The sequence below is a fragment of the Giraffa tippelskirchi genome, chromosome 9 (assembly GCF_054371585.1).
Source record: "Giraffa tippelskirchi isolate mGirTip1 chromosome 9, T2T-mGirTip1v1.2.pri, whole genome shotgun sequence".
NCBI lineage: Eukaryota > Metazoa > Chordata > Mammalia > Artiodactyla > Giraffidae > Giraffa > Giraffa tippelskirchi.
The window spans coordinates 11,651,050-11,666,129 of NC_137283.1; the positions used below are offsets into that span (position 1 = coordinate 11,651,050).

At 49.0% G+C, this 15,080-nt stretch overlaps 1 protein-coding gene across 1 annotated transcript in view; it reads right to left on the bottom strand.

Annotated features, from left to right (window-relative positions):
- SCN10A (sodium voltage-gated channel alpha subunit 10) overlaps positions 1 to 15,080 on the bottom strand; it is a 107,707-nt gene that overhangs the window by 29,322 nt on the left and 63,305 nt on the right. Inside the window, exons 18-25 of the mRNA XM_081527404.1 lie at positions 14,630 to 14,753; positions 13,491 to 13,645; positions 9,601 to 9,774; positions 6,248 to 6,370; positions 4,774 to 5,058; positions 3,990 to 4,043; positions 3,001 to 3,138; positions 2,640 to 2,744 (exon numbers count right to left, since the gene is read on the bottom strand). Coding sequence (XP_081383530.1) covers positions 2,640 to 2,744; positions 3,001 to 3,138; positions 3,990 to 4,043; positions 4,774 to 5,058; positions 6,248 to 6,370; positions 9,601 to 9,774; positions 13,491 to 13,645; positions 14,630 to 14,753 — 1,158 coding nt within the window. The remainder of the gene's footprint in view (positions 1 to 2,639; positions 2,745 to 3,000; positions 3,139 to 3,989; positions 4,044 to 4,773; positions 5,059 to 6,247; positions 6,371 to 9,600; positions 9,775 to 13,490; positions 13,646 to 14,629; positions 14,754 to 15,080) is intronic.

Here is a 15,080-nt window from a genome sequence, read left to right on the forward strand (position 1 = left end):
TGTGATAGAGGCTGGTTCCTGATTTTTGCTTCACAGTGGGGATGGGATGCTACCCTGCCGGGTTTGAGCAAAGAATCAGACCCAAGTGGGCCTGGCTCCAGGCATAGCTGCTGGCTCATGTCTTTTCTGGGATGCTGAGCCACTAGTAGCTTTTATTTCATCACTGAAAATAGTGAAAAAAAATACAGGCCCATTCATGACTTCAAATGAAACAGAGAAGGCAACATTACTAAGTTCTGGACATCATGTTTGTCCTAGATTCTCAGCTGCTGGGGAATGGTGCAGCTTTCTAGCTGCTCTTGGCTTAGCTTGTGGGCAGGGATCACTTCTTTGCAACCCTCAGTGCTCTCAGAGATGATGAAGTGGGTGACTGATGATGTGATATTCTGGAGCCTATTATTTTCTTATAAAGTGGAGTATATGAAACCTACTTTTAGTGATTTCTGTAGTAGGGAATGTTGTAGAATAAAATTTACCAATCTTGTGGAAGGTTTGTCTTTGCTATGATGAAGCATAAGATTTAGAACTTGGGCTTCACCTGAGGCAAGGAGTACTATGTACATGCATGTGTTGGAGGTCTGTATGTCCTCTGAGGCTGGCCCTGCTATGAACTGGCACACATGCACCTGAGGAGCAGAGTCCTATGCCAACACTCACCTTACCTGACCAGCTCCACCTTCTGGGATCCCTTAGGGAAGAAGGTGGCCATTCCAGTGCCAGTAATCTGGTGAGGAGGAGACTGGACCTGGGAAGGTGAGTCTTATATGGGAACAGGCATTTCTCTCTGGGCTTGGGCTTCTTTCTTGGCTCTGGACATTGTGGAGGGCAGATGATCAGCTTTGTCCCAGTGGATGGTGGGTACCAAGATGTCGCCTGCCATATGGATGCCAGCCAGGAGCTAGGATGGGCCAAGTCTTGTGGGTCCTGGAGACCAGCCAGATGCAATTGCTGCTCGGGTCCTGCTCTGCTAGTTTCCCTTTTGGCATCTCTAAGCCTCAAAGTCTTGTTTAAATGTTCCAACCCTGCCTCAGCTATGCTGAACGGAACAAAGGAAAGAATGTTGGCCATGCCTGGACCAGAATATTAAGGAGAGAGTCACGTTCCTCCACTAGAGCTATTAGAGTGATGGTTAGTTAATGATACACCCCCATCCCATCCAAAGGGATGACTAATGTTAGGAACTCATCTGGGCTATGAGGTCTTACTTCTCTTACCCACGTGGAAGGTCTCCTCCTTGGAGGACCTTGGGGATGGTGCACACAATTAGGAAACATGATGATTTTGTTGTAGGTCTTCCTGCTCAACCACTGACTTCCACCCTTATTGCACTGTCTGGAATTTCAACACTAGATTTCTACCTTTGTATTGAGATAGCACCCTCTCTGTGGTCCCTTTTAGAAATGCAACCCACTCTGTCCCAAGGAAATTGTCCTCCTTGAGAGGAGGAAGCTGTGATGGCATGTGGGATTGGTTGATGAGAGGGGAGAAGCTGAGACATTATAGGGAGATGGAGCAAGTGTTTAGGGAGAGGTACCCCAAGCTGTCATGATTTTGCCAAGGGTTGCCTCTAGCAAAGAACACCTTGCTGTCTGTTCAAATGTGGATTCAAAACCAGTCCAGCCATCAGTATAGACTAGCAGGGACTCAGATGCTCACTTCTCAGTAGGTCTTAGGAGCCTTCTCCCATAACCCCTACTTGAGTCTGATTGGCTGGGCTCAGCCTCCATCTACATCTTCTAAGTTTGAACTTGTTCATTGGACATTGGAGGGATATTCACTGAGCCCTAGGGACTCTACTTCAGGCTAATTCAACCCCAGTTATCTTGATCTTACACTGGATTTGGAAGGAAACCTCTGCCCCTACAGAGATCTGAACGTCCTCTCCTCTCACTCCCCACTGTAACACATCTTATCAGAATTGAGAGTAGTAATACATTTGTGATCACTGTTTCCAAGTAAAGTATGTGAAAGGTCACAGCATTTTTTCCCTCCTGTAAATGTTTTTAAGGCTTTGTGCTCATGCCCTTGTGTGGGGAAGGGCTAATGGGCTTGAGCCATGGATCTTAGTGAACAAAGGAATCAAAGGGGAGTATGGTGTTAAGCTTTGGTCAGCCTTTAAACACTAAAGTGGGATAATTTTTGGTGCCTATTGTGTCACCTGACCATGACCATGACTGGGCCCAGGATCCCAGGTGGGCTGGGTTTGGCCATTTCCTCTCTGTCTACCTATAAGCATAGAGTGGAATGTGGCGGTGAGCCTGGAGATACATTGCAACCTACATCATGACTCATAATCACAAATGTTTCATCTCAGGTCTCGAACTATCCTTAATACCATTTAGCTTAATCTGTTTCTGATCTGGTGCTGGAACCCTAAGCCTGTTGGGCAAGTTACTACTTCCCTACACGGGTCTATTTGGAACATCTACAGGAGTATGCTCACTCCAGAAGACCAGAGTTGCTTCTTGCAGACTTTTTTCCCTGGGGCCTGGAAACTCTCATTAGCTCATCCCCAAACTCAACTAGATGTCCTCTTCCACAGAGAATTCTGGTCAGACCCCTACCAGCACAGGCATGGCCTGTCAGGTTGGAGTTCTAGACATGCTCTGCTAGAGGGGTCAGGGGGATTTGGGGCTCACCAGGGGCCGTGGGATGGGCTTCTGGGGCTTCTTGGAGCCCAGCTTCTTCATGGCATTGTAGTACTTCTTCTGCTCCTCTGTCATGAAGATGTCCTGGCCTCCTAAGTGCAAAGAGATAGGATAATACACACCATTGCTATTGCCCCCAGTGGCAGCCTTCAGCCCTTTCTGGGCCCAGACTCCAGACAGGAATGAAGGCTGACATCAGGGGGCCAAGGTCAGTGTTGGTGCTAAAGGCCAAGATTGGGCTCCTGGTCAGGCGTGGGGGCTGTGGCTAGTGGTGCCTCAGTCATGCGGCCAGGGGACAGGTGGGATGTCTAAAGATTTGCCACTACTGCAGAAACACTTGAGCCCCACTTATCTTTTTTTTCTGTTGGTTGAAGTTGTCAATGATGACGCCAACAAAGAGATTGAGTGTGAAGAAGCCGCCAAAAATGATGAAGATGACAAAGTAAAAGTACATGTACACGTTGTCCTCCCACTTGGGCTGAATGTTCACCTGTGAGCAGACAAGTGGTGGCATGGGAACAAGGGAGCATCTTAGCTTGTGGTAACCCCAAAGAACCCTGAGCCCCAAGACAAGGACCTAGGTGCAGGGGGCTTATTTGGGAGGTGATCCCAGGAAGCAGAAGTGAGGGAGGGGGAGCGGAAGCAGGAACAGGATAAAGGCAGCACCATCATCAGAGGCAAGTAGTGCTCCATCCTCTAAGGACCGTAGAACACACCTCAGAATTGTACTTCAAAGGGACAAGGAAGCAAGGGCATTTGTCTACAGACTCCCACAGCTTATGCGTGAGGGTCACCCCTGTGGACTTGCAGTCCTCTGCGCTTGCAGGAGGAGCTGCTGAGCAAACTCTGAGGCACTGAACAAAATAAAATCTCAGGTAAAATCAGAAACAGAGCATGAGCGTGAACTCAGAGGTGGGCCGAGGAGATATGGGACTGACTGTTAGCAGTGTCTTCTGCCCCAGCAGGAAAGAGCCTTTCCCCAGCAGCACCCATCTCCACCCATCAGCTGCCATGATGGTGTCTGAAATTCCACTGTTCTAGCTACACTGCCCTCGGCCCCACCTCTGCCCAGGGAGTACCCTCACACACAGTCTTTTAGAGGTTCTCTGATAATTTCCTCAATGGTGAACAGAGGAAGAACTTGAGAAGCCTAGAAGACTAGGTCAGTTTAAATATCCAACAGAGGGCCCGCTGGCCACCGTTCCAGGTTGGGAGATAGTCCCAGACTGCTAGGTGATCGCCTCTTTCAGCACCAAGGCCGCTTTCACTCCATTTCAAATAGACTAGTGTGAGTGGTATGCACAGAGGGAGAGGCAGTAGGCACTGCAGGCTGAGACTCACATCCCGGGAATCGACAGCTGCATACATGATGTCCATCCAGCCTTTAAAGGTTGCCTGGAAACAAGGAGCAGAGGCCACTCAGTGTCTGCCCATTCATCTACATTGGCCTCTATTTTGATTCACTTATTTGTCTGTTTTTCTCATAGAGCATTCCCCCCTACTCCCCGGAGCCAGTTCTGACACGTCTCTGATTTCAGAGCCTGGCATGTCATAGCTACTTAGGGACTAGTTGTCGAACAAATCTGTGAACAAATGGTGGCATGCAGGAAGTTGTGGGTAACTGCGTGACAAACATATAAGTAATTGCAGCAATACTGAATGACAAGTGGATGAAGGCAAGGGATGAATGAATGAATGAATGGAAGTGTGAATGTCATTGACATTCACAAGCCAGCATTACTGTCATTACAACAGACCTGGAACATAGTTTATTACCCTCTAGGAGATGATTTGCAGTAGAAGACTGTTTAGTCTATGTGACTATATCAGGTCTATTTTGTATAAGTAGTGAATTCTAAATTATCACCTGATATAGTCCCATGGCAGGTCCATCCCTTCATTCTATTCTGTTAGCCCACATTGGTCTAATTGCACTACTGTGAGGTCACACTCACTGATAAGCTCCTCTAGCCTCACAGGGTCCTCTGTAGGAATAGGGAAAAATCTCAGTTCACACTGAGTGCTATCCCTTGCAGAGTCTCCACATAGCATCTTCTGGGAGACCCCAGACTCTCCACATTATTGAGCAGCCAAAGGAAGAGACAAGGTTGATCTCAGGACTCACCACCTGCAGAAGCGCGAGGTAACCCATTGCAACGTTGTCAAAGTTGACTTTCACATTGACCCAAAATAAGCTTCCAGTGTGGTTTTGATGTTCACAGTCAGACATGTTATTCACAGTAGACCAAGGCACAAGAAGAAAGCCTTCATTGGTCTTGTTGATGCATTTCTGAAACTTCCCCGCAAAGAGGTTCACGCCCATGATGCTGAAGATGAGCCAGAAAATGAGGCAGACAAGGAGGACGTTCATGATGGATGGGATGGCGCCCACCAGGGCGTCTACCACAACCTGGGGAGAAAGGCAAAAAGACCTGGAGCCCCACCAATGCTCCACTCTTCTTGCTAAATTCCAATTCTTTCAACATTTATTCAGGCCTTTGGAAGGAAGAGAAGGGGGTTAATTAGAGCCAAAATTCAGACTCAGAAGACAGAGGCATTGGGCAGCTGAAGATGGGTTTACACCTTCTCTCTCAAGGTCATTCAGGGCAGGGTTCACTGTCTCTCCTCAAAATTGAGGACACATTTATAAATACATACATGCTCAGTGAGGGGTGCAAGTGTGTTTTGTACTTGCACACACAGACTTCTAGAACTTTGTTTTATTTTATAAAGTATATTTTTATAAAATCTAGTTTATAGTGTACTTTGGTCAATAATCAGCGAGAACCCAAATTCATATTCACAAACTTGCTCTTTGTAAATCAGCAACCTGGAGATAAAATAAATATAAAAATATTTCAATCATAAGTTCCTAGTGTTTGTAAAGATACAAGTTAATGTTAAAAGTCCACACTTGTTTTGAAAGTACTGTGTATTTTTTGAGGCAACAGTGGAGGAAGAAAGCAAACCTTGCTTTCTGTACCAGGAAACTTTCATGATTATGAGGAAGGAGGAGGGGGACAATGAGCAGTCCCTCGTCCCCCTGTGAGACAAGGGCCAGGCTTGTGAGCATTCCATTTTGAGGAAGACAGGGAGGGCAAGGTGGAGGCTGAAGCCATGGATGAGGAGAGGGATGGAGCAAAGGAGAGAATCCACAGGACAAATGATTGGGCTGGGTTGGAGAGAAGATCCCTGCTGGTGGGTGGTGGCTAAGCTGCTGTGTTTCACTGCATTTAAATGGAGTATCAGAGGCAAGGATTCTTGGTCATGGAAGGATGAAGAGCTTGGGATGTTGTGAAGATTTTTACAATAAGGACAAAAGGCAGAGTGGGAGACTGAGGTCAGAGATACTTGTGAAGCCAGGAAGCAGGGTCACCTCACTGAGAGCAAGAGAGAGTGAGGTCTGGGTCCTGTTGGATGTGAGAAGCAAAGAGGGCTTACAGAGGGACCTGAAGGAGAACCAGCACCACCAGTGTGACGGTAGAGAGCGGGGATCCGTGGGGGTGGGGCCCAGCGCTCAGGGTCAGTGGTACACAGAGCGTAAAGGCAGCATGGAAACCAAATGCTGCAGACCAGAGCAGTTAGGAGACAAGTCTTACCCGCATGCCTTCAAATCGAGAGAGAGCCCGCAGTGGCCGCAGGGCGCGGAGGGTCCGAAGGGCTTTGATGGATGCCATATCAGAATACTGCAGCATCTTCGCTATGAGGCTTATCAGTGAGATCTGACAAGAGAGCAGGCAGAGAGCAAAAGGATCACCCTAAGTTTCCTAAATTGGCCCTGGTGGAAGAAGACAGGAAATCCCTCCCACTCCCTGCTCCGTAGGAGCCGTCATCCTGGCTTCCACCTTGTTCTGAACTCTAATAAGAGGTATAGCAAGAGTCCAATCTCTTCTCTTTCATTAAAGATTTCATTCAACATTAATCTGAACTATTGTTCAAGAGAATTTCAGTCTCTCACATTGCCACCCCCTGGCATGTAGGTGGTCAAGCTCCTGGTGTAGTAGCCTTCCCTTTCCCCTCTAGGGGCAGCAGCCAGGTCCCAATAGCCTTTAACATTTGATTGACTTTCAGAGACTTGGAGAGATGCTGGCCCTTCATGGGGGTGATGTTGAAAGTCTATCTTGAGGAATATAAAGTGAGTCTCAATTGTATGTGCTCAGAAAAGAGGGAAGGAAAGCGTCCTGGGCTGGGTGAGATCTGTTGTTTTTTAGACGTTCAGTTGCATCTGACCCCATGGACTATAGCCTGACAGGCTCCTCTGTCCATGGGATTTCCCAGGAAAGAATACTGGACTGGGTTGCCTTTTCCTTCTCCAGGGGATCTTCCTGACCTAGGGAATTTTCCTGTGTTTCCTGCATTGGCAGGCAGATTTTTTTTACCACAGAGCCACTGGAGAAGCTGGGTGGGGTCTAGTTCTCTTTCAACCCTGATTTTTTTTGCGACCTTCGGTCAGTGCCTTGCTAGTCCAGGTTTACAAAAGTTGTTACCCTTTGTAAAGTGAGGCGTCAGACTAAGAGAACTCTGAGGCCCTCACAGCTCTGCAATTTTTCAGGAAGGATGACTGGCATGGGGCAGGAGATTCAGCTTTGACAGACAGCTGAGGTATAATGACTTGAGTTGTGAGTCCCTGTTGGTCACAGTTTTGCACTTTTTAAGTGTTGGACCAAGGACTGCAAATGACACAAACTGACATGGAAAAATGGTCACACTTCCCAGGAACGTTGAAGGTTCCAGAGAGATACCTTATGCATTGGCTTGAGCTTGCCAGAGACTATGACCCAATCCTGGGAGACCCCAACTGCACCTTGACTGGTGGGCTTAATTCAGGCTCAGCTTGTCTTGATAGCTGGGTGGGTGTGTCAGAAAAGAAAGGGTTTACACTTAGGTGCTAGAGTCCCAGATAATGCCTGTTCTCTGAATTGTAGCTTATTCCACTAGGACAAAAAACTGGAATGGGAAGGACCCCCTTCCTTCATCCAGGCAACTCTCCAGACATCAGCAGGTAGCACCCAGCTGCCTGGCTGACTGAGAGCAGGAGGTTTGGGGCCAGTTCCATCCTGGACCCTGTTCAGTCTTTTGCTCAGTCCCCAGGAGGGCTGCAAAATCTGCAGTTGGGGCGATCAGGAGCTGGGGCCTCTCCATCAAAGCCCTCCCGCTCAAGTCCAACTCCATTCCTATAGCTCAGGCCACAAGCCTCCCAACTGACCTCTACGCCCCACTGCTGCATTCATCCAATCCATTCTCCACTGCAAATTTGATTATGATTATGTTTCTCGCTTACTCCCAACCTTCCCTGATGCTTTATCATCTCAGGACAAGCTCCAGACTCCTTAGCCTATATTATATGGCCAAAGCTTGCTTTTCCAGTCATATATCATCCATATATCCTACCCAAATCAAATCATTCCCTAAATGTACTTGTGTCTGCGCCTCTGCCCAGGGTCATCTTTTAATTAAATTGGCCACCCCACCCCTTTTTGCACCTCGTTGCTCCCACTCATTTTAAGTTCTATATCTAATGCCAACTCCTATATGAAGGCTTCCCAGCTACCCCACCCCCAGAGCAGATGCAGGTTTATGTCTCTATGTCCCTAAGACACTAATTATTTCCAGCAGTGCTCACAGCATCCTCAGTCATTAAATGTTTATTTCTCTCTGTGTGTCCTATCTGCTGGAGGATTAAAGTATAAACTTCTGGAGATCGGGAATTTTTATTTCTCGGCTTCTCTCTCTCCCAGAGCACTTCATGAGACAATCTTATATATCCTTCATTTATGAATAATTATTTGATAACGTACAAAATTATCACCTGTGACTCAGATTTCAGGCCTCACAGCTAATCCTTGTGATACAGTGGCCTGATGCTGCTAGTGCATTGGTATCAGGAAAGCAGAGAATTGGGTGCCCAGACCTGCTGTGGGGGACCTGCCAACACAGGAGGCTGGACAGAATGTTCTGAACTGGACCCCATCCAGCTTCAGGAGGCAAGCACCAAATACAGACACATTTCTAACACCTCTGATGTGCAGACCTTGGCACCGATGGCTGTGGGAGTGTGGGAAGCAGAGACAAACATAGCACGTGCCTCCCCCTGCCTGCAGGGACCCTCAGACATGCAGCGGTGAACAAATAGCTCAGGCAGCCATCCTGAAAAGCCAAGACTGCAAGAGCCTGGACAGATAAAGGACCGTATGGTTAAGAAAAGGAGGCACTCTCTCTGGGCTTTGGGGGCTAGAAGGACTATTAGGAGACTTTATTGAGTATGGTCTCCCCAGAGCTTTGAGAAATCTCAAGTTTAATGTGTGGGAGGCATTTGGTAAGTCCCCTAATGCAGGGCCAGTGGCCACAAGTTCATCTGAACACACAAGCTCCAGGTCATCACCTCTCCAGTGGGGCCCTCTGTCACTTTTACTACCACTGGGGATATGCCAGTGGTGCAAGCTCGGTGGTTCTCTAACCTGTCTGTGCACTGGACATGCCCAGAAACTTTACAAGACACTGATGCCTGGACTCCATCTAGGGCCAGTAAGACCAGAATCTCTGGGAAGAGGAGTGTTTGTTCACTGTATTCTTACAAGCTCCCCAAGTGATTCTAAAGCATAGCAAGGGCTGGAGGTCACTGAGTCAGAGGGAGGTCAGGTTCTCTGTGCTAGGCAGTCTTTAGCATCCCTAGGTCCAGAAGCCCTGCCAGTGGACTCAAGGTCATGTGCTATCTTGCTTTGAATGTAAAATACAGAGAGTAGAAAGTGGTCTTTCTGGATGGAGACCAAGGACCTAAAGACTCACCCGAAGGTCACTGTTGTGTTGAAATCATGTACTGTTTAGATCTTACCTGGGTCACAGGTATGCAGGGCTATTCTCAGATCCCTTGCTAAACTTTCTTTGCGCTAGCTGCAGCCATCAGCCAGAGGAAAGGACCCCCAACTCCACAAGTGTTCATTGGGTCACTTACATTCACGATCAGGAAGTCCAGCCAGCACCAGGCATTGGTGAAGTAATTCTTAAAGCCGTAGGCCACCCATTTGAGCAGCATCTCAAACACAAAGATAAACGTGAACACCCTGTCAGTGTACTCCAACAAGGCCTTCACCGTGGGCTTCTGGTCAAGGTAAAAATCTTCAAAGGCCTGGAAGGAAGGAAGCAAGTTGATAGGTGGCTGAGACCCACAGCAGTGGGGCCCAAGGAGGGGAAAGGATCTAGCCAGCCCTGGCCACAGACCCTGGGAGAGCTTTGGGAACCAGCTCACCCGCATCATTTTGTTTTCTCTGCTCTGGGGAGGCAGCATGAGATAGTGGAGGAGGCCCTGTGAGATACAAACCAGGACTTCCTTGGAGCTAGCGGGGACACACAGTCCTGCTTATACTTTGCAGGGAAGCCGAACACAAGTGAGAAAGGAAACCTTCTCGAAATGGATTTTGGAAGTGAACCAAAGGGATTGTTAACAGTGACTTGGTTTAAAAATAAAAGCAACAAAGGATGTTCATGAAAATGAAAGTAAGATTCACCAATGAACTCTGAAAAAGAATGCTGCATTTCACCAGCAATCAAGGAAATCCAAATGAAAAAAGAGATGCCATTTCTCTTTTATCAGATTGATGAAGAGGAAGAGGCATGGGGTGGGGGTGGATGGGGTGAGGGGAACCCCCAGTCAGTTTGAAGCAGCTCCTGTCACACACAGTTGGGTGGAGTAAAAACTAGTTGAGGTTTTTTGGACCCCCAGCTTGGTAATATGACTCAGATGTTTTAGAAATGCAGCAATTCTGCCTTCAAGAACGTATCCTAAAGACACTACCTATTGTTGGTGTCCCACCCAGATCCTGTTTAAGGGACTAGTGTGACCATCTCCAGCTACAGTGAATGTTGGTTGCTAATAGCTGGTGATACCTGTTGCCTGAGAACATGTCCCTGGGCTGAAGGGAAGTGACTCCACCTTAGGAGACTGGGGGCAGCTTCAGCCAGTGTCTGACTGTCCCCTTGGTTCAAGGTGGGACAGTCCTGTGATGGCCTTGATGCTTCAGAGCACCCATGGGATCAGGGTGAGGCTGGGCTTCACAGGAACCATGTCTTTTTCCAGCTCCTTTCCCTGTTCTGTCCTACTTCCTTCACATGCTCCAGCCCAGAGGAAAGTGAAAGCTGCTCAGTCATGTCCGACAGTCCATGGAATTCTCCAGGCCGGAATACTGGAGTGGGTAGCCTTTCCTTTCTCCAGGGATCTTCCCAACCCAGGGATCAAACCCAGGTCTCCCACATTGCAGGTGGATTCTTTACCAGCTGAGCCACAAGGGAAGCCCAAGAATAGTGGAGGGGGTAGCCTATCCCTTCTCCAGCGGATCTTCCCAACAGAGGAATCGAACCGGGGTCTCCTGCACTGCAGGTGGATTCTTTACCAACTGAGCTACAAGGGAAGCCCCAGAGGGTGCCCTCCACAAATTGCACAAGAATTCATGCTTCCAGTTCTGCTTCTAAGGCTGGATCTAAGAAAGGAAGAAAGCTGATGCCTCCAAAGGATTGTACATAAGGATGTGTGTGTGTGTGTTCTCAGTCACTCAGTTATGCTCTACTCTTTTGTGACCCCATGAAGCCCACCAGGCTCCTCTGTCCATGAGATTCTCCAGGCAGGAATACTGGAGTGGGTTGCCATGCCCTCCTTCAGGGCATCTTTCCAACCCAGGGATCGAATCCAGGTCTCCTGCGTCTCCAGCATTGCAGGCAGATTCAATGCTATCAGGAGTGAGTGTGGGGGTTAGCTACACTGTAGCCAGTCAATAAGACAGGAAGACCAAATTACCAAGAAAATTTACTGAGAAATTATGAAATGCACAAGTGTGATTTCCATTTTGTAATACTTATGTATTACATGCATAAAAAAGATGGGAAGGAAGTGCACCAAAATGTTTTCAAAGTGAGATTCTCTCCCAGCGATAGGAAAATGGGTGTTATTTTTTCTTTGCATTTTCCCATAATTTCCAAGTATTTTTTTTTTTTGCACGTTGTCAGATAAAAACTCATGCTATTTTTTTTTTAAAGTACTCAAAGTAAAAGCATAAGGAAGACTAAATTTGGTGCCAGCCAGTTCAGTCCCTTGGGGAAGGAAAGGGGGATGGGAGGGCAAAGCTGGGGCGGGTTCAGCAGCTGATGTGGGATGTGTGCTCCCTGCCTGGAGGGAGGGTGGGGGAGCAGCTGGGGTGTGTGGAGAAGGGGAGTAGAGAGAGAAGGGAAGGAGATGATGAAGAAAGCACCTAGTCCCTAGCAAATGTGGTTACAGTCACATCAAATGATGGAGGTTATCTTTTTCAGAATAGAGGGAAGGGTATGTGTGGCGAATGCACTCCCCAGCCTCCCCTTGCCCTGCAGGGTGGCCTCTGCACTTAGGACTGGGCTGAGACTGCTGTTTGAGAGAGACCTCACCACCCTGTGCCAGGGCAGTGGGCACTGCCAGATGCTGCCAGCCCCTCTCCACTCAGCCAAGATGGTGGGCCAGCCTGCTGCACGAGACTCTCCTCCCTCGGCTCTGTGCCCTTGCTGGCTTAGCTTTCCTCCCATCAGACCTTCTCACCTTCCTTGGCTCCCCTGAATGCTGAGACAACACCCTCAGCAGTTTGGCCTCCCTTCCTGAGAAATGTGGCTTTGAAGTGCACGCCCAGATGGTCAGTATATTGCTTTCAGGGAGTAAGTGACACATGGGGAGCAAGACAAGTGGAAACACTGGGGCTGTGAGTCAAGAGGCCGGGGCGTGAGTACTCCCTTTAACTAATGAGCTGGGGGCTTTCGGGCTGTGATGTCCTCATCCATAAATGTGGACCCCTGAGGATGATAAATCCCTTCCTGTGTCCATGTCTACCTTGGTTCATTGGGAAGATGAGTTGAGATTGCGTGGTGAGCCTATGCCATGGTGCAGAGGGAAACATCCTTCCGTAAGCTACAAAGCTGGGCATTCAGCAAGAGGCTTAGGATGAGTGTGTATGTTCAGTTGCATTCAACTTTTTGCATGTCTATGGACTGTTTGTAGCCTGCCAGGCTCCTCAGTCCATGGAATGCTGCAGGCAAGAATACTGGGGTGCCATTTTCTCCTCCAGGGGGTCTTCCTGACCCATGGATCGAACTTGCATCTCCTGCATTGGCAGGTGGATTCTTTACCACTGAGCCAGCTTAGGAAGTGTCTCAACTCAGAATCTCTCGGACTGTAAGGCCTTGTTATTCAAAGTGTGGCCTGTGGACCAGCATCAGCACCATGTGGGAGCTTGTTGGAAATGCAAATTCTCAGGCCTCACGCCAGATCTACTGAATCAGAATCTGCATCTCAAGAAGCTCCCTGGGTGATTAAATTTTGAGAGTGCTCTTGTGATGATTTTCCATGAGCTTTGAATGAATGATGGAGGTATTTACAAGTGATTTGATAGGGCAGGGAAGGGTGGTCCTCTTGGTTCTGGGCCCTCAGAAAAGGGCTGTGTGTTTGGGAGGTCAGAAGGTGGAAAATCAGGGACTTTGGGATCAAATGAGGGCAAAGTTAGGTTTTATGACTGAAAAGCTGGGTAACCTCGGAAAAGTCCCATAAAGCCTTTGAGTGTCAGTTTCCCTGTCTATAAAGTGGGATCTCCACACTCACTGCTTGAAATCCACGCAGTCAGGTGTAGCAGGCCATGACCTGGGCACCTCAAGCACCGATCATGCACTCCTGCTAAGAGGAGCGCTCATGCTGGGCTGCAAATCACCTTTCAGTAACAGGTTGGGGACTTCCAGCCCAGGAGTCAAAGGAGCCCACGGTTGCAGCCCCAGGGCCTCTGGATGGTGGGAGATCACACACCTGGAGGACTTTGGGGCAGGAACCCCATTTCCCCTTACCAGCGCTCCACTGCTGAGCAGGATCATGAAGACAATGAAACTTTCAAACCAGCTGTGCTCCACAACGCGAAAGCAGGCCTTGCGTACCTGCCAGCCTGTGGCCCATGGAAACGTGGAGCTGTTCACTCTGCAACAGGTACAGTGGTGAACACAGCCTGTGGGGAGAAGGGACTGGGGGTGAGCGATGTTCCACTGGTAAAGGAAGCGCATTTGGCTCCAGCCCTGGCAGGGAAACCGCTCTGCTGGGAAACCCATTTGCTGCTCCTTTGGAAAAGAATTCTTTCCTGGGATATGAGAGAAGCCGGGTCCCTTTTCAGGCAGCCTTTCCATCCTGCCCTTCCTCCTCTCTACCACTGGTCTTGCTCATTCTCACCTCCTTCCAGGCATCTTCCTCCCTACAGGTGATACCATGGTCCCTCTCCTTATCCCACCCTCTCTGGTGGCTGGACAAGACATGGGGCCTGGGCCTGGGGGGGCGGTCTGAGGGGCCATGCCTGAGCCTGTGCTGAACTGGGAGGTCCTTACGGCTGGGATGGGGGCCGGGGGCAGCCCAGCCCAGGGTCATGTGAAAGTAGAAACTCAATTAAATGGTTTGTTTGTTTATTTAGGCCACAATTACTTTCATTGTATGAAATATATGTTTATTCATTTATTGCACAAATATCTACTGAGGACATACCAGGCCTTGCTGTTCTAAATACTGAGGAAAAAGAAGAATAAAAGATGCAGGTTCTGCCTGTAAGAGTCACACAAGGGATGGAGGGACACAAATGATCCTGCCCTCCTCTGGGTCCTTTACGTCCCCAATCAAGAGTTTATGGCAGTGGCTACCTTTCCCTTTCACCCTCAAGAGGGCAGGTTTATAACTCAGTGAGCTGTTTTCAAAGGTGATGAGGAAGGCAGAGCATCTTTGCTGTGTCTAATGTGGCAGGAGATACAGATTCCACTGCTTGACTTCTGGGAGTCTGGCATTTGTGTTTGACACTGGGCCCTCAAGCCTGAGAGGAAGGAGCAAAGGATCCTGCTTGTCTGTCTCCCGTGGACCCCAGGCCAGAGCCCTGCACACAGAAGTGTCCAGAGGAGCAGGATTCTGGCCCTAATGAATGTCAAGGGGAGGAGGCCTGCGGCTGCCGCTCTACCTTCTGTGAAGCAGTCGTCTGGCTCCTCGAGGTCCTCTGCCAGCTCAGGGATCTTCCTCAGGATCTCCTCTGGGTCCAGGAAGTCCACAGTGCTGCCTTCCGAGGAGCTCGTGTCGTCTGCTCCCTGCAGGGCAGAAGCCCCAGCAGTGAACCCAGCTCTCCGTGGGGCCCTGTGAATCTGCACACGGTCACCATCGGCCCAACGGGACTGGAGTTCCAAGATGCCCCAAGATACAGTGAGAGCCCCTCAGGGCTGGACCCACCATGGTGCCCCTTCTGTTCTGGTGCCTCGCCAGCTGAACCCCAGAACAGCGGTGCTCTCTGCGGAGCCCCAGAGGTTCAGCCGTGCAAGGCTTTAAACCTCCAGGCCCCTGATGGAGGGCTGCCGATGGCCCGAGACACCATAATTACACCCATCAAGACTCTCAGCGTTCACTGGGCTTGAATATTT